Genomic DNA, 22,427 nt, shown 5'->3' with positions numbered 1-22,427 from the left:
TCAAATGTACCAGGAAGGAGATATCATAATCTTAACATCGATTTTTATTACCTGTAATTTTACCTTTATCGACTATACTAAGTGACATAGAACCAACCAGACTGTAAACAAGTATGTGTCTTCCATAACAACTGTCACAAGAAACAAAACAATTCTATAATAATTATAATAATATTGAATTATTAAAGATAAAAACTTGAAAACAAAACATACTGATAGTATTGATAATAGTCTTGAATGTTTTTTTAAAATTTTCATTCATAAATAAAAGTAGAAATCATAAATAGGTTCCTAAACAGATGTGTAATAAATACTTTTGGTCATGTAATATATCCAATTACATGGTAACCTACTTTAATGCACAACTGATAAAGGACTACATACAATTCATAATAATTAGCTATTATGTCATTACTGCCATTCAGCCCAAAAGAAACCACTATCTGCCTCATTCAGAGAGATGATTGACTCAGTTTTTAGCTCACATGGCCATAAGGCCAAAAAGAATCCACTATCTGGCTCAGCCAAAGAGATGATTGACTCAGTTTTTAGCTCACATTTCCATAAGTTAAGTTGAGTTTACAGCAAGACCCTGCATCATTGTTCATTGTGTGTCTCTGAACATGTTATTTTCAACTTCTCAAAAATGCCTAGACCCGTTGGGACCAAATTTGGCACAGAGTATTAAGGCATGGAGGACATTCCAATTTTGTACAAATGATACTGATCTGCTATCGTAATACTGTATGTACTCACTTATAAGTCGAGTCAAACTGCAAACAACAAAGATCCTGCTCTGCTTAATGCAGATGCAGATCAGGATCTATGTTGTTTGTTTTACTGATTATGCCAGACAAATTGGACAGACCCAGATCTGCCAGGCACATTATGTAACAGCAGATCTGGGTCTGTGCAGTTTGCAGATGGACTCGACTTATAAGTGAGTACATACAGTAGCCTTTTCTAAAAGCAGTAAAATACCTATAAACCTCTTCTAAAACATTGCTGAACAGAATTAACTCAACTTTAACAATCATCTTCGAAGAAATACGTCTAAGATGTGTACAAATGATGCTCATCTGCCCTCAGATATGGCCAATATTTTTTCTAGAAATAGATAAGCCACTGTTATTAAAAACAGAAAGCTTTTAGATTACTTCTTTTCAAAACCACTTATTGGAAGAATTTGACAGAAAGCATCCAGGCATCATGACTTTTCCAGTTTATACAAATAATGGGGATCTGCTATACAATGTGGCCACCATTATTGAAAACAGAAAAACCTTTCAATTGTTTAGCAAAAACTGCTCAACCGAATTTGACCAAATTGATTGGGCTGTCAAGTTGTTACAACTGATGGTGATCACTATTAAATGTAACCATCATGACTAAAAGTAGGGGAGTTGTGGACTCGGCCTATGTGGGTATGTGAGAAAGCTTGCCAGTAGCTTCTCGTGGGTCAGTGGTTCTTTCCAGTTCTATACTGGCCATCATGTATAGCCTATCTTGTGCTAAAAAATGGCGTTAAACCCCACAACAACTACAACAACAACAACTAAAAGTAGGGAATCTTTTAACTTTTTGTTTTTAACAAAACCCACGTAACAAAACTTGATTATATTTGCTGGAAAGAATCCTGGCTTGAAAAGCTTCCATACTTTCACAAAATATGCCTGTTTGCCATAAAAATATGGTCACCTTGAATAAAAATATAAAAATCTTTAAAGGACTTTTTTTTCAAAACCATCAAAGAGATTTTGGTAAAAATTTGTTATAAAGCATTATGATTTGAAGACCTTACAAATTTGGAACAAAAAGATTCTAATTTACCATCAGATATCACATGTTACAGATATATAGAAAAATCTTTAATTAACTCCTTCTCAAGCACCACTGAACATAATTTGATCAAATTTTACCTTAATCATCCCGGCACTGGAAATTTGTTTAACTGATGCATATTTGCCAGCTAGTAATAACAACATAAATATAATGACTTCTTCTCTAAATACCTAAAAACAGACCACTTGGGTGGCCTACTGGTTAGAGCATCTGTCTCAGATGCGGGAGGTCATGGGTTAGATCCCCGGCCAAGTCATATCAGAGACTTACAAAAATGGTACTAACAGATGCCTTGTTTGGCGTTCAGCATTAAGAGGTTAGTGTTAGGACTGGTCAGCCAGGGGTCAGGGTAATGTGACTGGGTGGGATATCATGCTTCATGTCTGGCATGATCCCCCCAGTGCTAGACATTACTATAAACTGCCACACTGCAGACATCATAGCGATATGACTGAAATTTTTTTTAAAGCTACATTAAAAATCCAAAGCACTCACACACACTCACACAGATTTTGATCATAGTTATTGTTCCCTCTTGATTCTAAAAAGGGCAAGATAATTATCTTCTTACAAGGGGCACTTTAAATGCCTAAAAGGGCACTTTAAAGGTGTATCTCAAAATCATATCATATCATCAAGTGTCGTTGTTATTATTGTTACTATTATTATTATTATTTTTATTTATTATTGTCACATACCATCCAATATTGCCGTTGTTATGAAAAACAGAAACAATTTCAAGGATTTCTTCTGAAAAACTGATAAAGAGAATTTATCCAAACTTTGCATAATGTGTCATAGCTTGGAACTGTTAGAAATAGCTGTGTGGATATGAATTAACCACAAAAAAATAATTTTTTTTGCACCACTTCATCTAAGAAAAATGATGGAAGAGAATTTGATCATCTTTGACCCAAATCCTCTTGGTATCGGGCTATTCCGTATTGAACAAATGATGCTGATAGGATAAAGATAGAGAAAGTAGAGGACTCTTTAAGTCCTAACAAAACAATATGGCAGTGTGTGCTATGATATGGTATTCCCTTGAAGTAAATTGTTATTTCCTCTTCAGCCACTTGATCTTTGTGATTGCAAGCAATTGCTTAAAAGATGAGAAATGAAAGGAGAAAGCTTTCAGACGTGCTTTGGATATTGGATAAACATGCTTGAGAATTTTCCAAACCATATGACAGAAATGTAGTTGATATAACGTCGTATGCATGCCATAAGTACTTGCTTATAAGAAAAGTGCTATTTCCTCTTCAGCCACTTGATCTTTTTGATTGCAGGCATGTCTGGGTCTGTGCAGTTTGTTAGGAGTAATCAGTAGAACAATCAAAATAAACCCTCATCTGCAGGCACATTATGATATCGCATATCATGGTCTTTGTTATATGCAGTTTGACTTGTAAGCAAGTATAGACAGTATTCAGATACAACAAAAAGGTTATATTAACTTCCCATGACAAATGTTCATGTTTCTCATATTAAGTTCATTCCATTTTTGACTGGATTATAAAGCAGTTTGGGCTTTTGGATTGATGTCATCTGTCTGGAAGTCGGTCCATCTATCCATTTGGCATCAGTAATGAGGTTTGACACTGCTTTTTGTTTTTCATGAGAACTATTACCATCAATAAAAAATAGATCACTGTGCCCTTTATTTAGTTTTATGACATTTCTTGATGAGATCAGTAAGAAAAGTTAGCATGTTTGTTTCTGTGGTCTTTTTGGCAAACATTCGTTTTCTTAAAAATTTAGTATTAATGTATTGGTTTTGTTGATGAGAATTCACAGCCTTTATTGAGTTTGTGATAATGACAATTTATATCAATTAGGTTCATCAAAAATTGAAACCAATCCAAGCAGAAAAAATAAAATCAAAGTATCTTGTGCTAAAGTTCATACAATAATCATGTTGTTTTGCCATACTTCTTTAAGTCCTCACCAGCACACCTTTTTGTGGATATGCTATATATTCCTTCAAGTCTTCCATTAAGAGGAGTCCAGAAAGTGAAGAAAATATTATTTTATACATGTACTAACCACAGTATTCCTATTGTTATGTTTAGGGAAATAAACAAAGTAAAAACCCAACAAACATAAAAAAATTTCAAAATATAAAAATCAAAGTGAAAAAAAATTAAAAATAATTTATAGTGTATGAATTTCTAGAATATTATCCTAAACATCTTCACTAGCCAAGGTTCTGATATGTTAACCCTATCTACACCTCAGCATATCGAGCAGATATGTCTGTGAATTTTATTGGATGCAGTGGTATCCCTTATGTTACACCACCACAATTTATGCACTGAATCAACAATTATTGAATCACAGAAAAGATCCATGAACAGTTAGAACATTAGATTGTGAAATAACAAAACAGTCATGTCTGACCTGTAATTCTTGAGTCAAACAACATTTAGGGTGTGCATGATGTCTCGACAGTACAAAATTTATTCCTAGGATCATGTGATGTTTTCATGACCTCCATTCAAACTAATGGGTGGTGTACTTTGATAGAAATAGTTGTTGACTTGATTTTGGCAATCAGACTTGATTTATGAATGAAATTATACACCTATTGTACATGTGCTTTTACTAAAGATAAGCCAGCCATTGAATTTAAAGAATTAAAATATTAATGTCATAAACCCAGATATGTAATACAGATATTCGTAACAGTATTTCTTAACATTCTATGTAGAAAAGACTCAAAAATTGCAGAAAATGTTTTGTAATCCAATTAAGGTTCAAAGGAAAGTTCCATTCTTGTGTACCATGTCATGTGGTTCAGATATTTGTTATAAACTGAACTTTAAAAAAAACAATCTTCAAGGCCAAGGGCACATACTCGGGAAATAAGGTTGACTTCATGTCAGAGGGTCCACATTGGGTCTGTTCAATATTCATGAACTTGCTTGGGGGTGGGGAAACAAACAAGTTACTGTAAAATCAGTTGGCAAGCTTTCCAGTAGGATCAGTTGGTGAAATCCAGATTCATCAAATTTTCCATGGCTTTAAAAATACAGACCATTTATAATTCCCTTTATGGGTTTTCCATGGCTTTAAAAGACAGATCGTATGTAATTCCTTTTCATGGGTTAATTTCCATAGCTTTTAAGACAAATCATACTGAATTCATTCTGATGGGTTAATTTCCATGGCATTAAAAGATATGTAATTCCCTCAATGCATTAGCTAGTAGTTTTAAAAGACAGATCACATGTAATGTCCTTGATGGATTAATTTCCATGGTTCTAAAAGGCATTTTAAAAGACAGATCAAATGTAATTCCCTTGATGGGTTGATTTCCTTGGTTCTAAAAGACATATGTATTTCTCCTGATGGGTTAATTTCCATGACTTTAAAAGAAATATCATTTGTGATTCCCTTGATGGTGTAATTTAGATGGCTTCACAAGACATGATGTATAATTCCCTTGATAGGTTAATTTCCATGGTTTTGAAAGACAAGTCATATGTATTTCCCCGGATGGATTACTTTCCTTGGCTTTAAAAGAAATATCATTTGTGATTCCCTTGATGGGGTAATTTCCATGGCTTTAAAGGACAGATCATACGTAATTCCCTTGATGGGGTAATTTCCATGGTTTTAAAAGACAAGTCATATGTATTTCCCCTGATGGATTACTTTCCTTGGCTTTAAAAGAAATATCATATGTAATTCCCTTGATGGGGTAATTTCCATGGCTTTAAAGGACAGATCATATGTAATTCCCTTGATGGGGTAATTTCCATGGCTTTAAAGGACAGATCATATGTAATTCCCTCAGTAGGTTAATTTATTTATAGTGTATCATAGTTTGACTCTCCAGGAGATACTGATGCAATATTTACTATGTACATGTATAATTTGCACACAGCATAGACCAGTATTTACTGGCACGTTATGTGACAACTTTAAGTTCAATGTGAAATAATGAAATTCAATCACATCACTCACCCACTAACATACAATCAGTTGGATGTTTTCTCATTCATTCTTGTAAACTGTTTTAATTTAACAATATTATGTGCACAGAATATTAGTCTGCAGACAGCTGGACGTTTTCCCATTCTGATAAACTAGAAATTTAACGATACTAAGTATGCAGAATATTAATGAGTATACAGTCATCTGGAGTTTTGATTCATTGCTTAAAACTAGGAATTTAAATTGCACACAGAATATTAATGGGTATAGATCCATAATTTTACTGACTCGGGTTTTGATTTTATAAAATATACATACCTTAAAGTTTCCTGCAATGATTTGAAACATTTAATACTATGTTCTATAAATACTCTGTTCTGTAAATACTCTGTTCTTTAAATACTCTGTTCTATAAATACTGTACCTCTGAATGTGGGCATGGTAAGAGTGTTAGCTTTGGAGTAATAGTTTATACTGTTGTTTTTTGGCCACCATTAATAATAATAATAATACCGGTAATACTTTATTTACAGAGGCTGACTCATTTAGTCAAGGACTATTCTCCCTTGAGACCTTCATAAGAAGAGTACAATAATGTGTATTATATGAAAGATAACAGTAATTACTGTTCATTTGGGGGCCCCCAGTGGCCTAGTGGTCTAAAGCGTGTCTCCATCACAGATCACTGCCATCTCACCTCTGTCTGCGTGGGGTTCAGGTCTCAGGCTTGGCCAGTGTGGATATGTGAGAAAGCTTGCTGGTAGCTTCTTGTGGGTCGCTGGTTCTTTCTGGGGTTTCCCGGGTTCTTGCTTCACCATTAATACTGGCTGCCATGTATAGCCTATCTTGTGCTGAAAAATGGCATTAAACACTATAACAGCAACAACAACTGTTCATTTTAATGCTTGATCCACAGAACTATCCCAGAGTATTGGAAGCTTTTTTTTAGAAGTTGCTCTGATTTTGTTTTTGATGCTAGAAGGTTTCCATGTGACATTGATCTCAACTGGTACTGTGTTGAAAAAAGCTTGACTAAATCCTGAAGATACTCTGGTGCAGTTCTCTGTAGATATTTATATACAAGAACTGCCATGTAAAAATCTATTCTTTCATGTAAATGTGAACCACTTTAGTTATGAAAACAGTGCTTTTGATGGATGATCAATAATACGCACAACCCATTCCTGAAGTTCATAAATCCTGTCAAGCTGAGATTTCGCAGTTTCCCTGAACTGTAATCCATTGTTGGAAGAATATATGAATTGAAGTATAGATTGTGAGTTTCTAATGGTAAATATTTCTTGATCCTGCTGCAAAAGGTGATATTGGATGACAGTGTTTTACGAAGCTTATCAATATCAAGCTTGTAGGTATGTCTGTAGAAAATAATTTATAATGGGATCATTGTAAATTATTGTCTAAAGACACACCTACAAGCTTTTCATGCTTTTATTGTAAGAGATAGTTATGGGTTCCAGTAACTTGTGTAGCTTTTGTGATATCCCTAAAATCATACATTTTGTTTTACCTTCATTAATTACCATCCTATTTTGTTGTGTCCAATTTTGAACTCTAATAAGGTCTGAGTCTAATCTTTTTTGGATAACTTCAATATCAGAACTAGATGTATACAAAGTTGCATCATCTGCAAGCAAGTCTGTATTTGTAGATTAAGTATTTAATGGTAGCTCATTTACATAGAAAGAGGAGAGGACCTAAAGCAGAGCCTTGAGGGACCCCTGAATGAGTGTAAGGTTTTGAGCTAATATTGCCAATGTTTACTTGTTGAGACCTTTGGTTTAGGTATGATCTAAACCAGTTCCCACCCACCCACCAGGTAATTGAAACATTATTTACCAATTAATTGCTTTTTCTTCACTTAGGTGGCTTAAACTGTATTATTGTTTTTACAATAAGGTCCTGCTAGCTGATGACTTCAGAATTTCTGCCTCACAGTGGTACGTTTCTTGGTCCTTTGCTCATGGACATGTATTGCAGGCCATATTCAGATAAGGGCAATAGCTCAGGAGGTGGCTATGGTCCTTTCAAATTTGACAATCTGAATATCTACCACACTGGTACCCAGAGATATGCCTGTCAGTGTGTTGTCAACACCATCTATTATGTGTAGTGCTTGCCAGTAATTTTTGGTGAAGACCATGCCACTGCCCAGACTCTGAATTGAGGGAGTTTTCAACCTATGACATTTTTTAGAGCAAAAATCTTGTTGGAGTTTTGGGTATGGCAGCACTGAAAAAATAATTGTGAACTATAATTAGTCTGGATAGGTTGCAGAATAGGCCAGGTCAGTTGACATGCAAGGCACACACCCTTAACCAGTTGCCATGGTGCTCTGGCAAGATGGTGACATGCTGTTCAACACCCACACCAGTAATCACATTCTAAGTGTTGTCTGTTTGCAGGCTTTGTGATTTGCTTTATTGACTGATTACTGTAATGTGAGAAAACATCTTTTTCAACGATCACAGGGCTTTTGGTTTGGTGAGCTGAGTAGCAGACACAGGTGCTTTACAAAGTACCACATTGTCATTGTACTAGCAATCCTGTCTGAGACCTACTGACCTTTGGATTTTCTTCCAACAGCAAAAGCACACTTAGTCTTTGCTGATCGTGTGTTGGCTTAGTGTGCACTGGGTGGTCCCAGTACTCAACATTTTATTTTGGATCCTAGTTCCATCTTAATGTGAAACAGTACAGATCATCCCCTTGTTGGTGCAGATACTATTTCACCAGTGGTTTGTATTTGTAGTCCATGTTAGCCATTTTTGTTTTGCAATCTGTACCAGTATTCCATAATCATTATCAGGATTGGCAGGTGGCACCAGTACTTCATGTTATATGTTTGGTTGCTTCTCCATGGTTTGCTGTTGCGCATCTTTTAAGCATCATAAATTCTAATTGGGAATGCTAAAGGATCTGGGCTGCATTTTGCTCCCCACTAATATGGACTGATAGTGTCATTGCTTTTCATGTAAAATGCATAACTTGAGCTCATGGACACTGTCTTTACATAATTGGTTGGGGCCACGAGTGGCCAAGTGGTCTAAAGTGCTCTCTGTTATGGATCACTGCCATGTCACCTCTGTCTGCGTGGGTTCGAGTCCCAGGCTCAGCCAATGTGTGTATGTGAGAAAGCTTGCTGGTAGCTTCTTGTGGGTTGGTGGTTCTTTATGTGGTTTTCCCGTGTTCTTCCTCCACCATTAATACTGGCCGCCTTGTATAGCCTATCTTGTGCTGAAAAATGGCGTTAAACCCTATAACAACAACATAATTGGTCCAGTGTGGTCTTCCAGTTTTCCGTAGGAGACAGGACTTGTGTCACTGTAGCAATTACCCTCCATCCTCCTTCTGAAATAACTTAACTGGATTCCTCAACAATATTCCCAATGGTGTTTATTTGATGAGGGTGGATATAGAGGCAAGAGATGTTAATGAATATTTGTGGCTTAGGTATTACCTGTGTTAATCGTGATAAGATAGAAGTTGTTGAACCCAAAAGCAAGTGTATGCTATAATACCATTTGGATTGGCTTGATAACCCTCCTTCTGGGTCCTGTTTGTATGGGAGATCTGCATTAAATAGATTATTTCCAGGCACTGCTAATTATTGAACCATCAAGGTATGTATAAAATCTCCGGAGCAGTACATGTGAACTTGAGTTGGTACATATCACCTGTTATAGAATCATGTGGTCAGCTAGAGGGTTGGTCTGTACAACATAGCATTAGTGGCATCTTTAACTACAGCGATGCAGAGAAAGTACAGATCCATGTACTTACTCAGTGTTGATGTGTATGTATAGGTAATAACATCTTATTCCAGAATGATAAATTTCTCTGCGTGTTCAATAAGTATGTGCTGTTGAATTATGAATCCAATGGAACTCTAAATATTCAGACCTTGAATTTTTATGAGTTTTTTTTCAAAATCAAGTGCTCTTGTGTTGCATAACCACTGACTGCAGCATCAGTGTCTACCTGATGCCAGTGCCACCAGAATTTATGTGAAGCTTTTATTACATCCATTTTTGCTTACGAGTGAGAAAGAGTCTCACACAGATGCATGTTCCCCTTACAGGCCAAACTGGGTGAAACACATTTGAAAACAGAATACAAAATGGCCAGTTCGTGTCAGCTGTCTGCTTGCCTCAGGGCAGGCGCTGCACCCCACTATCCTGTGGGTAGCCTTCACAAATTTTTTGATAACTTGCAGCCATACTGCGCCATGATTGTTGGCTGCTGCAGCTGTGGCAGGAGTGAGTTTGCCTGTGATCTAGTCCAATTCGCTTGTAAGAATCGCTTTGATTGAATTTTCATCATCTGATTAATTTATGCCACAACAAGGCATACAGTAGCCAGGGGCTCTTGGCAAAATAGATGTGAGAGTATTTCTGGTCTGTAGCCATGATCTGGATGTCCAGCCTTGTGCACTTAAAAGTACATGTAGTTTGAGGAAACCACCACTCTATTTTTGCAAGATGATTAATTCTGCCGTTAATTATGTCAGAAGTCTGACATAAGGAAATGACCACTAAACTACCAATTTCAGCAGGGGCCCAGAGTGGCTGAGTGGTCTAAAGCGCTTTCCGTTACGGATCACTGCCATCTCACCTCTGTCTGCGGCGGTTCGAGTCTAGGATTCAGCCAATGTGGGTATGTGAGAAAGCTTGCCAGTAGCTTCTCGTGGGTTGGTGGTTCTTTCCGGGGTTTTCCCGGTTCTTCCTCCACCATTAATACTGGCCGCCATGTATAGCCTATCGTGTGCTGAAAAATGGCGTTAAGCCCCAAAACAACAACAACAACAACAACAACAACCAATTTCAGCTGCCATGCCAGCAACTGCAAGTGGGTCATGACACAATTTAAGTATAATGTCATTGCCTGTGAATCTTTCTGTGAGTAGACCTCATGGCTAGCCCTTTATTACTGCAACAATATATCACCTAGGCCACATCAAATGCAGGTCTATGAGTTTCTAAAGAAGGAAGGTTTTGGCAAGCCCCTTTTGCAATCTGTACCAACAGTGACTACCTTTGTAGTGTGTTAATGGGTATTTGAGACTGGATGATGAAGTTTGGTTTTCCCATCCCAATCTCCATTCTAGATTTCCCATAGATTTTCTCCACTGGGAATTGTTTTGCGCACACATGTATCCATGTATTGTAATCTTGAGTGATTATTTTGTACATATTTTATACTGTCAGTGATGAAATTACCTTGTAATACATACTAATTCTCACTCTCATTTGTCAGTGAGCATTCTGCAGTCTTTATGCTTTTATGTTCTTGTACGTAATGTAATTTGCAAATAAATAATTTCAGTGATTATAATTCTTTAGGGTCTGATTTTATTATTTCTAACCTAAAGTTAGGAGTACCCAACAAATTGTTTTTGATGTAGATGAGGCATTACACTCTTTCATACTCGAAGTCTTGTACTCACGATTCCTGCCGTGTGCAGTTATTGTACCCATGTATTTTTGTGTTGTACACAACACCGGTGTATCTTCCATTATTTTTATTTCAAATAAAAGTAATTTGCCTCTTCAAGCAAATAAACCAAAAATTTAGTGTCTCCACAACCTGCACTGTGCAAGAACTCTTACCTTATTTCTACTTGATTTCATCTGACTGTTGTATGTGTGGGAGAAAAACATTCTGTGATGTATATAGTATTTGGGCCTGTCATGACTGCAAGAGTTTTTTTAGGTTAAATTTTGTGTTATATGATCAAGGGTTAAAACATTATGAATTGAATATACTGATGGTTGGTATTTCTGCTCATTGTGAGAGTTTACTTAGGTCGCAGTTTTTATTGTTGTATCGTATGTGACAAGACTGTCTGTGACACGGAAAGCCAATACAGAAGGTAAACTCCAAGGAGGTACATGTAAGTCATTTTATAGTGAGTGAGTTTTGGACTGCATTTCAAACTCCCAGTTTAAAATGACCTAGTTGGTGAAATGGTTAGCAGAGCAAAAGGTATTTTGGGTCAGTCTTTAGGGGCTTGACTGTTGCAAGTCAGCGCTTTAAAGGCTTCTCAAAATACTGATCTGGGTCTATGCTGTTCATAGTTTGGTATGTTACATTGATTTTTCCAGGATTTTCACACATAGGGTGATTTCCTGCTCTGGCATTTTTATAAAGAGATATTCATCAGTTTTGAGGAAGGGTTGGTAAGGACACTTTAAAATGATAATGTCACCTATGAATATTCCCCTCATAGTATGTTTCAACAAATGTGTATGATAAATAACTTTTGATTAATAACCATAAAACTTATATTGGTTGATCTTCATTATCAGCATGTTGTGTTAAAAGAATGGCATCACATCATAATTGCATTAATATTGCCTTTAACACTAGAAACATTAGCACCAGCTGTTGAAATGTACAACCTTGCCATGTGCAGTTGGCAAAACACGAAAAGGTAAATAAACAATTGATGAAAGTATCTCACTGTTCAGTAATGTAAATAGTCACTTAGTAGTGAATCACATGCTCAGTTATAGTATTTGCTCGATAATTCAGTTATAAGTATTTGATCTAGAAGTCAATTATCTTACTTGATCTGAAGTCAATTATAGTATTTGATCTAGAAGTCAATTATAGTATTTGATCTAGAAATCATTTATAGTATTTGATTTAGAAGTCAATTATGGTATTTGATCTAGAAATCATTTATAGTATTTGATCTAGAAGTCAGTTATAGTATTTGATCTAGAAGTCATTTATTGTATTTGATCTAGAAGTCAATTATAGTATTTGATCTAGAAATCATTTATAGTATTTGATCTAGAAGTCAGTTATAGTATTTGATCTAGAAGTCATTTATTGTATTTGATCTAGAAGTCAATTATAGTATTTGATCTGGAAGTATTTGATCTAGAAGTCATTTATTATATTTGATCTAGAAGTCAATTATAGTATTTGATCTAGAAATCATTTATAGTATTTGATCTAGAAGTCAGTTATAGTATTTGATCTAGAAGTCATTTATTGTATTTGACCTAGAAGTCAATTATAGTATTTGATCTGGAAGTATTTGATCTAGAAGTCATTTATTATATTTGATCTAGAAGTCAATTATAGTATTTGATCTAGAAATCATTTATAGTATTTGATCTAGAAGTCAGTTATAGTATTTGATCTAGAAGTCATTTATTGTATTTGATCTAGAAGTCAATTATAGTATTTGATCTAGAAGTATTTGATCTAGAAGTCATTTATTATATTTGATCTAGAAGTCAATTATAGTATTTGATCTAGAAATCATTTATAGTATTTGATCTAGAAGTCAGTTATAGTATTTGATCTAGAAGTCATTTATTATATTTGATCTAGAAGTCAATTATAGTATTTGATCTAGAAGTCATTTATAGTATTTGATCTAGAAGTCAATTATAGTATTTGATGTAGAAGTCAATTATAGTATTTGGTCTAGAAATCAATTATAGTATTTGATCTGATTTAGAAGTCAATTTTAGTATTTGATCTAGAAGTCAATTATTGTATTTGATTTAGAAGTCAATTATGGTATATGATCTAGAAGTCAATTATAGTATTTGATCTAGAAGTCAATTATGGTATTTAATCTAGAAGTCAATTATAGTATTTGATCTAGAAGTCAATTATAGTATTTGATCTAGAAGTCAGTTATAGTATTTGATCTAGAAGTCAATTATAGTATTGGATCTAGAAGTCAATTATAGTATTGGATTTAGAAGTCAATTGTAGTATTGGATCTGATTTAGAAGTCAATTTTAGTATTTGATCTAGAAGTCAATTATAGTATTTGATCTAGAAGTCAATTATGGTATTTGATCTAGAAGTCAATTATAGTATTTGATTTAGAAGTCAATTATAGTATTTGATCTAGAAGTCAATTATAGTATTGGATCTAGAAGTCAATTATAGTATTGGATCTAGAAGTCAATTATAGTATTGGATTTAGAAGTCAATTGTAGTATTGGATCTGATTTAGAAGTCAATTTTAGTATTTGATCTAGAAGTCAATTATAGTATTTGATCTAGAAGTCAATTATGATATTTGATCTAGAAGTCAATTATGGTATTTGATCTAGAAGTCAATTATAGTATTTGATCTAGAAGTCAATTATAGTATTTGATCTAAGTCAATTATAGTATTGGATCTAGAAGTCAATTATAGTATTGGATCTAGAAGTCAATTGTAGTATTGGATCTATAGAAGTCAATTATGGTATTTGATCTAGAAGTCAATTATAGTATTTGATCTAGAAGTCAATTATAATATTTGAAATCAAAGTCAATTATAATATTTGAAATCGAAGTCAATTATAGTATTTGATCTAGAAGTCAGTTATAGTATTTGATCTAGAAGTCATGCATTTGCATCGTCAGATTATATTTTGTTGTGAATGTTACAAATTTTGGTGCACTCAATGCAGATTGACTGAGCATAGTTTGCCTGGCCATAAAACTGAACTTTTGATATGCCACTGTGTCTCTCATCCATCCATCAACAGTTGCTTGTTACCATGTTTGAGTCCAAATTTCTGACTGATTTCAATCCAGCTTAGAATATGGGTTTTGTAATCTTTGGCAAGCTTGATGATGTGATCCTGCATATAATTTGCTGAGTGCAATGCCACTTGAATATTTCTGACCTGATTTTAATTGGACTTGGTAACTGGACTAATATCATCAAGATTTTGAATAATTTTTTTTATTACGACAGAGACTTATTCATATTCATAAGGCAATCTTGGATATGATTGGCTGAGGTTTTTTGAACCACATTGGATAGTGTATTTTTGATTGGAATTTTTGTTAAACTTTGTAAATAGACTTGTCTCATCGGGATCTTAGTTAGGTTTTGATCAAACTTTGTAAATAGGCCTATGTCATTGGGATCTTAGTTGTGTATGACTGCAAGTGAAATTCACTTGTATTAATCATATGTATGACCTTGCATCTGATTGGCTAAACTTGTCAATGAAGAGGTATATTATCAAGAATTTTTAAAACATGAAATTTTCATTTTCAGCAATCTACAGCTTTAATGGTACAGGAATCAAGGAAGCCTTGTCACTACAGCTGGGAGATACTGTTCATATATTTGAACAGTATGGAACAGGATCTCAAAGTATGTGTTATCAATTTGTCATTCTGCCTGCATTTCTGTCCATTTGTTTGTCTTTATCAGTACCCTTTCATGCTATGTGTCTGCATTTTACACTTGTAGAAAAACAACCCATTTTCATTTTCTGTCTAAAATGAGTTCTTTCATTGTACTGCTTTTTTATAATCCCTGCCTCTAGGTGGGAGTATATAGAAATCAGTGTATCTGTCTATTTGTCAGTCCATATCTCTTTCCATCTGGCACAGTCTTTTTAGCAGAACTGGTCCTGAATTGTCTGATGGATAACTGAAACTTAGTGCTGGTCATCATCTTAAGAGATGCATGTTAACAGATCTCAGTGCTCTAGAGATTTCTGTTAGAATTGTTGCTTTCTTTAAAAATTGGATTTGTCCTTAGTATATGACAGCATCCTGTCAGTGCAAGTACTCTCATATGTTTTCAGTGGATAACCATGAAACTAATAAATATTATGGTCACCTGATGATGCACACATATGTACAAAATCAATGTGATCACAGCTGTTATTAGAGTTATCTCCCATTTTATCTAGCAATGAATGCAGAATCTGAGACAGAATTTTGTGAATGCAACTTGTCTTGCAGTTTTTTTCTTGATTGCTGTGAAACTTGGTCCTCGTCTAAAGATGTACATAGTAATAAACCTTTGTACAAATAATAAAGTACATGATTAATTTAATTTTATTACTATTCAATGAAATTAGATACAGGATTAGACCTGCCTTGTAACAGGAACCAGGTTAGAAATACTCACATATTATGATGTGGTATATTTTAGGTGAAATCATATTATGATAGGTTGTAATTTGCAAAGAAACAAAACTTAATTGAAATTTGTTACTGTATATTTTATGATATTTTATCAGAGGCCATGTTACATTGAAATGCTTTAAAATAATGGTCAATTGAGCACTGACAGGATGGGTCTAGGGTAATTGGAATCCATTTCCAACAAATCAAAATGGTGCAATTAAACATGGAATGTATACATGTCACATATAATCCTTTGGAGACATACTGGGTAACAGTACTGTGAATTTACTATTTGTTTGATTTTCATAGATGGACCAGTTAGTTATGGACAGAACCAGTATTATTTTCAGATTAGTGGTCTTGTGGGCTTGCAGAATATTTTGTCGAGTTTCACACACTGCTCCTGTGTCACTTCCTCCTAAGGACATTTTAATGCCTAGTCACTCTCCTGCTTGGAGTGTTATGGATGATTGCCACTCTCCTGGTTGGAGTGTTATGGATGATGTTGCTTTAGCTGTCCTTACTGACTAAATTGTGTTTTAGGTTGATACAGATATATTGATGCCTCCTACCAGGCAAACCAACTTCTCTAAGTTGGATTAGGGGGAGATTTGGTCCCTTGATAAGGTGGTAAATGAAGTTGGCCAAATCCATTTGGTGTACTGCCCAAGAAGAATCTTTCCATTTCGGATCTCTTGGTTCTTCCTCATTCCTCTACAACTGAGGAAATTTCACTGAAGTTTTTGTCAGGTCAAGAAAAATTATCCTTGACGGCATAGAGGGTGGTCCTTTCCTCTTCCTACCTTAAACTAATGATCTCTGCCTCAAGTTACTGGGTTCATTCCCTGAAGTAACTCATTAAGCCTCCCCATTTGGATGCAGGTACATCCTAACCAGGTATTTTAACTGGAACCTGGGCATGTCTTCCCGTTACAACAGTTGAAGCTGTTCAGCAGAAAATACAGCTTTTGGTCAATGTAGCTTCCTTTGCTGACCATTTCTCAGATACTTCATTTAGTCTGCTGAAGAAAACAGATCTGATCCCAGTTGAATTCACAGCACGTGCTGGAACTATGCCAAATCCTGCCATTTATTTTCCATCACAATAACTTTCACAACGTCTGCACATCTGCCATGACATTGTGCTGCACAAAAAGATAAAGTTCTAAGGGCCGCTCCTTTTCAGGGGCCAGCCACTAACATTTTCAAGCAGATACAGCCACTGTCCAGTGCACAATGTCAAATGAGATGAGTATGGTATAAGACTCGTGAGCTGATTGTGAGGGTGCCATGGTATCATTTACCACAACATGTTTAAATTAAATGCTCGGGTAAATTTCAGAAAGTTCATTGGAGCAATTAGCCTTTCAAATTTTCTAAATAGGTCAGGTCATAAATTGATGGACCAAATTTTATGTGATTTTTTTTTTTAATCGGAAAAGTTCTTTAATGCTTTGCCTTCAATAATGTTGAATGTAGAGAATACATATTTTCTCCATTTTTTTGTGTTTACATAGGTATGTTACTCTGGTGCCAGTTTGTTTGATGCTGTCATTACTCATTGCCAGTTTGATGTTGTCATTACTTATTGTCAGTTCAGTGCTGTCATTATTCATTGTCAATTTGATGCTGTCATTACTTATTGTCATTTTAGTGCTGTGATTTTTCATTGTCAATTTGATGCTGTCATTACTTATTGTCAGTTCAGTGCTGTGATTATTCATTGTCAATTTGATGTTGTCATTACTTATTGTCAGTTCAGTGCTGTCATTCATTGTCAATTTGATGCTGTCATTACTTAATGTCAGTTCAGTGCTGTCATTAATCATTGTCAATTTGATGTTGTCATTAGTTATTAACTGTCAATTTGATGCTGTCATTACTTATTGTCAGTTCAGTGCTGTCATTATTCATTGTCAAAAATGATGCTGTCCTTACTTATTGTCAGTTCAATACTGTCATTATTCATTGTCAATTTGATGCTGTCCTTACTCATTGCCAGTTTGATGCTGTCAATAATCACTGTCAGTTTTATTTTGATGGCATGATTCTTTCAGTGGTATTTTGAGTTTAAATGTATAAAGGGCAGAATACTGAGCCTAATTAAAATAAAGACAATTTAAAAGTATGATGCAATTTTCATTTTTTTAATCAGATTTGCTCTGTGGATAATATGCTACAAAACCATATACACGTATCCACATCAGGGTTAAGATAAATTGAATAAAATAAGGGTTACAGATTGCAATTAAGAAGTAAAAAAATTTATTTTACCTCTGTCTGCACAAGCATTGATCAACTAAATACCCTTATACAGCATTATGGAACAGATAAGAAATTTGGCATAGTAGTCAGTAAACTACTGATATAACAAAGGAAGTTTATGTTAGTGAAAAATCCTGTTTTGGAGCAGATGTATCCGAAAGATAACATCTGTGATCTCTGGAACATTGCGCATAACAGTCATAAAAATCTGTTTCCCAATGTATTCAAGCTGAAAAGAAGCACAGAACAATATTGATACAAAGGAAAAGAGCATAGTATGCTCAGACTTAATTAACAGATTAATGCTTATGCGCTTAGAGGTGACATCTATCAAAGATGTTGATTTCAAAAGAGCTATATGAAAGTGGAGTGCGAAGAAAGAAAGACAGATACTGAAGTTTAGATAAATCTTGACCTATAACTATTTTTTTCTCCCCTACTTTTTTCTTTGATAAAGGGGGAGGTCTCCCTTACAATAAAGTCCTGTCATCATCTCTCCTTAAATTGTACATGGGAAACAAATTTGGAATTTCTCTTTCATGCAGAGATATTTAACCAGTGCATGAAGGGGCTGATGGAATAAATGAAATTAGCATAGAATGAGCAGTGGGGAAGATTTCAGACTACTCAAGTTTATCACCTTGTGTAAGTTACAAGAAAATTGTAGAATAGGACTGGGTGTAGTCAGTAGTTTTTCTGCTTCACTAACAAATACAAGTACCTGTGGCTGTATCAGTATTTTGCATCTACAGAAATAAAATGTGATAGAGTTTGTTGGTATTTATAGGTTACTGCATTTTTATGGGAAAATATGAACGAGTTTTGGGATGGAATACTGCACGACCTTGGGAGTGCAGTATATCCTTCTGACAAAACGAGTTCATATTTTCCCATACAAATGCAGTAACCTTTTTATTATATGCTCATTTTTTTATTCTATCTAAGGTTTAATTATGCAAACAAAATACACTACAAGAAACAACGTAAATGAATGAATGCCATATTCCAAACTAAATACACAAGCGCAGATTTGTCATTACGCAATGACATCATTATTAATGCGCACATAACTCCACCCAGATAAATTTGAACTTAGTCACGCGCTTGACATAACTTTCAAAAGAAAATGGCATGTCTAGTTAAAATTGAAATTTGCTGTCATATTGTGAATGATTGCGCATTGCAACAACTTTTCCATTTGATCTGGGATGAATATATTTTGGTATTTTGTTTCAATTCGCTGAAAGTTTGTGATTTGGACTGGATTTATCTGTGCAAATTATACATGAAATACATCGGATTGAAGTGGCGCGGGAGAAACGTGTTTACATCTGCAAATGTGTTTCTGTTTCTGTCATTGAATGTTTGAAATCATAATGTGGGAAGATATGAAGTCTTTCAGTTGCAATTATAAAAAATACGCTATGGAATTTAATGCTTATTTCATTTTGAGTGCAGTAAGGAGTATGCAGTTGCACTTATCATTGAAATTACAGCACAATTTCGAAATCTGTAATCCAGATTGAAAACCTATGACATGGGTCATGTAAATCGGATTTGCAGAATTAAGAAAATACATTTTGAGGAAATTCAGGATGTAAAGCTGTAAGTATATTTTATTTTGCCATTCTTATCACCAGCTAAAGAAGACAGTATATGCCTTGTCACTTGTATGTTATTTGTAAGGACCTTATCTTCCATCTTTTATATAATGTAGCTAGCGTAAATCCATAACATTATATCAACGCGGAATGGGCCAAAACAGCTGGGTTTTTTCCAGTCCACAAAACATGTTTTAGTTCATTCAGAAACAAATTTAAACAACCACAATGTAAAGAGCCTCTTATGTGAGTGTACATGATTTGTTTACAAATCAAAAGTGCTGGCGTCTGTATCCATTGTTTGTTTACAATAGAAAGTAGTTCCTTTATGCACATGAATGCTATATGTGTATTGTCGTGTGAGTTCAGTATCGGGTAATATTGAACGATTCTGACAATGTAAAGTTAACGGGGGAAAAAATGAGCATATAATAATCAACCTTATTCCAATGCCTGGATTTGTTCTAGATGAGATTTTCTTTGCACATGGAAAATGCTTTACTTCTTCTATTTTGAAGATAATATCATAATTTCTTCCAAGTGTAACTGAGACATGAAATTGCAAATAATATGTTTTCAAATCATTCATGTTGCCTGGATTTGTTCTAGATGAGATTTTCTTTGCACATGGAAAATGCTTTACTTCTTCTATTTTGAAGATAATATCATAATGTCTTCCAAGTGTAGCTGAGACATGAAATTGCAAATAATATGTTTTCAAATCATTCATGTTGTACAAAACAAAGGGAGTTAAATGGAGCCACCATTAAATGGCCTAAAACATTGGATAAAACTCACTGCAACCAACAGGTAGTCTATTGGAAAGTATTGTTGGTTATCATCTCATCAGTGAGAATTGCCATTAAATATATGATAACTATATGCCTATCTGTAGTCTGCATACTGGAAATACAACCAAGAATGTCAACATATATGAAAGGGCACCACCTACCTTCCAAAGATGGAAAGACCATCAAGTTCATATGGATATTGATATGTATCGTATTGCAGGCTGTGTATCATGAATCATGTTGATATTTGGCACAGGTGTATTGTTTCACCCCTAGTAATTACTCATTGCCAATTTGATGTCATTAATCATTGCCATTTTGATGCTGTCATTAATCATTGTCAGTTTTACTCGGTAATTACTCATTGCCAGTTTGATGATGTCATACTCATTGCCATTTTTGTTCTTTTACCATATATTCTCACTTATAAGTCGAGTCAAACTGCAAACAACAAAGATCCTGATCTGCCATAGCATAATGCAACAGCAGACCAGGGTATATGTTGTTTGTTCTACTGATTACTCTTAACAAACCACACAGACCAAGATCATCTGGCGCATTATGCAATGGCAGATCTGGGTCTGTGCAGTTTGTGGTTTGATTAATCTTATAAGGGAGTATATACGGTACTTAAATGAAGTGTTAAAATAGCACTCTGAATACATTGTATAATGCAAACATCAAGTGATATGTAAATGACAATCATGTCATGTATATGTCTCAAGCTGCAAATGTTTGAAAATTATCACTACTTGTTGCTCCGTTTTTTTAATCCTGACGGAGTCAGTGAGAGATATCTACTAATTTCTGCCAGAACAACATTCTAACCATGGTCATAGTAATCCATCATGCATGTACTGCTGACTTTATTACCACTCTAATTTCTGTTCAGAATTTTAATTTACTTTTTTCCATTGATAGACTGGGTGAAAAGACCAAAGCCTCTTTAGAGAATTTTAGTTGGATGGTATATTTTTGATTTATATTAATAATCTGGGAGATTTCCGCCAAAAAATCACAAACATGTTTGCAACTGCCTCTTGATGATGTATGTTTGCATCTGGTGTGAATGGTGACAGTTTATCACTTATGTTAAATATGAATTCGTCTGCATAAAGGCAACATAACCAGTCTAGATAAATCATCAGTTTCCGTAATTCACATTGCTTATCCACTCATTAACAGATCAAGGACTAAATGTATAACCAGGAATCTGATTATTTTGACAACATGCTCTTTGAATGGACCAGGAATAAATCTATAATGCTAATGGCACAAAAATGCAGCCTAGATTGAACCCTGGATGCCCATAGAAATAAATTAATTCACAGCAGACTTATATAATAATAATGGTTACACTCAAGTTTCTGTCATCAAAGAATTTCATTATAACTTAAAATAGCCATTAAAATGAAATCCAATGCAACTGTCACAAAAGATTCAAAGAAGTTGTAGCAGTGATTAAAAGGGTCTGATTGAAAATCTGTCCCAGCATTGACTGGCTTAAATTCCATCGGATGATGAGGTCCACTGGGGAATTTTATTGTTTTTAGCAACAGACCAGTCTAGCAATTGTACAGATACTTAGGTCTAACATACTTATACTTGTACACAACTGCCATATATATTCGCTTAAAAGATGTTTCCAACTACAAATTGTGCAGACCCATATTTGCCATAACGATATACTGGCAGATCTGACTCTGTGCAGTTTGTTAGGAATAATAGGTAGAACAAACGACGTAGACCCTGATCTGCAGGTGCATTATGCTACAGCAGATCAGGATCTTTGTTTGCAGTTTGACTTGACTGATAAGCGAGTACATACGGTAAACATATGTAAATACATACATTGAGGCTATTCATTAAAGCATGGTTCCATTTATAAGGCATATATGGTCATGAATCACATTTTGTCAGGTAGGATTAAAATTATATGTATCATTTGGTCATAAATGATCTCACTGTGAAAGTGATATGCTTCCACAGAGGTCATTAAAATGAGGGAGTGCTTTATCATTACTGCATTATTAAGTGGTCTCACTGAAATGTTATATTCTGTGCCTCAGATGCT

The 22,427-nt window shown here is 34.8% G+C and overlaps 1 protein-coding gene across 3 annotated transcripts in view; it reads left to right on the top strand.

Annotated features, from left to right (window-relative positions):
* LOC149802224 (dedicator of cytokinesis protein 4-like) overlaps positions 1-22,427 on the top strand; it is a 365,588-nt gene that overhangs the window by 4,075 nt on the left and 339,086 nt on the right. For all 3 annotated transcript variants that reach the window (XM_089956651.1, XM_089956650.1, XM_089956649.1), the window contains exon 2: positions 14,831-14,929. In XM_089956651.1, coding sequence (XP_089812777.1) covers positions 14,831-14,929 — 99 coding nt within the window. The remainder of the gene's footprint in view (positions 1-14,830; positions 14,930-22,427) is intronic.

This window comes from Sinohyriopsis cumingii, chromosome 4 (genome assembly GCF_028554795.1).
Source record: "Sinohyriopsis cumingii isolate HCF-2022 chromosome 4, ASM2855479v2, whole genome shotgun sequence".
Classification (NCBI taxonomy): domain Eukaryota; kingdom Metazoa; phylum Mollusca; class Bivalvia; order Unionida; family Unionidae; genus Sinohyriopsis; species Sinohyriopsis cumingii.
The sequence above is the reverse complement of the archived record's forward strand: the minus strand, read 5'-3'. Positions and strand labels throughout refer to the sequence as shown.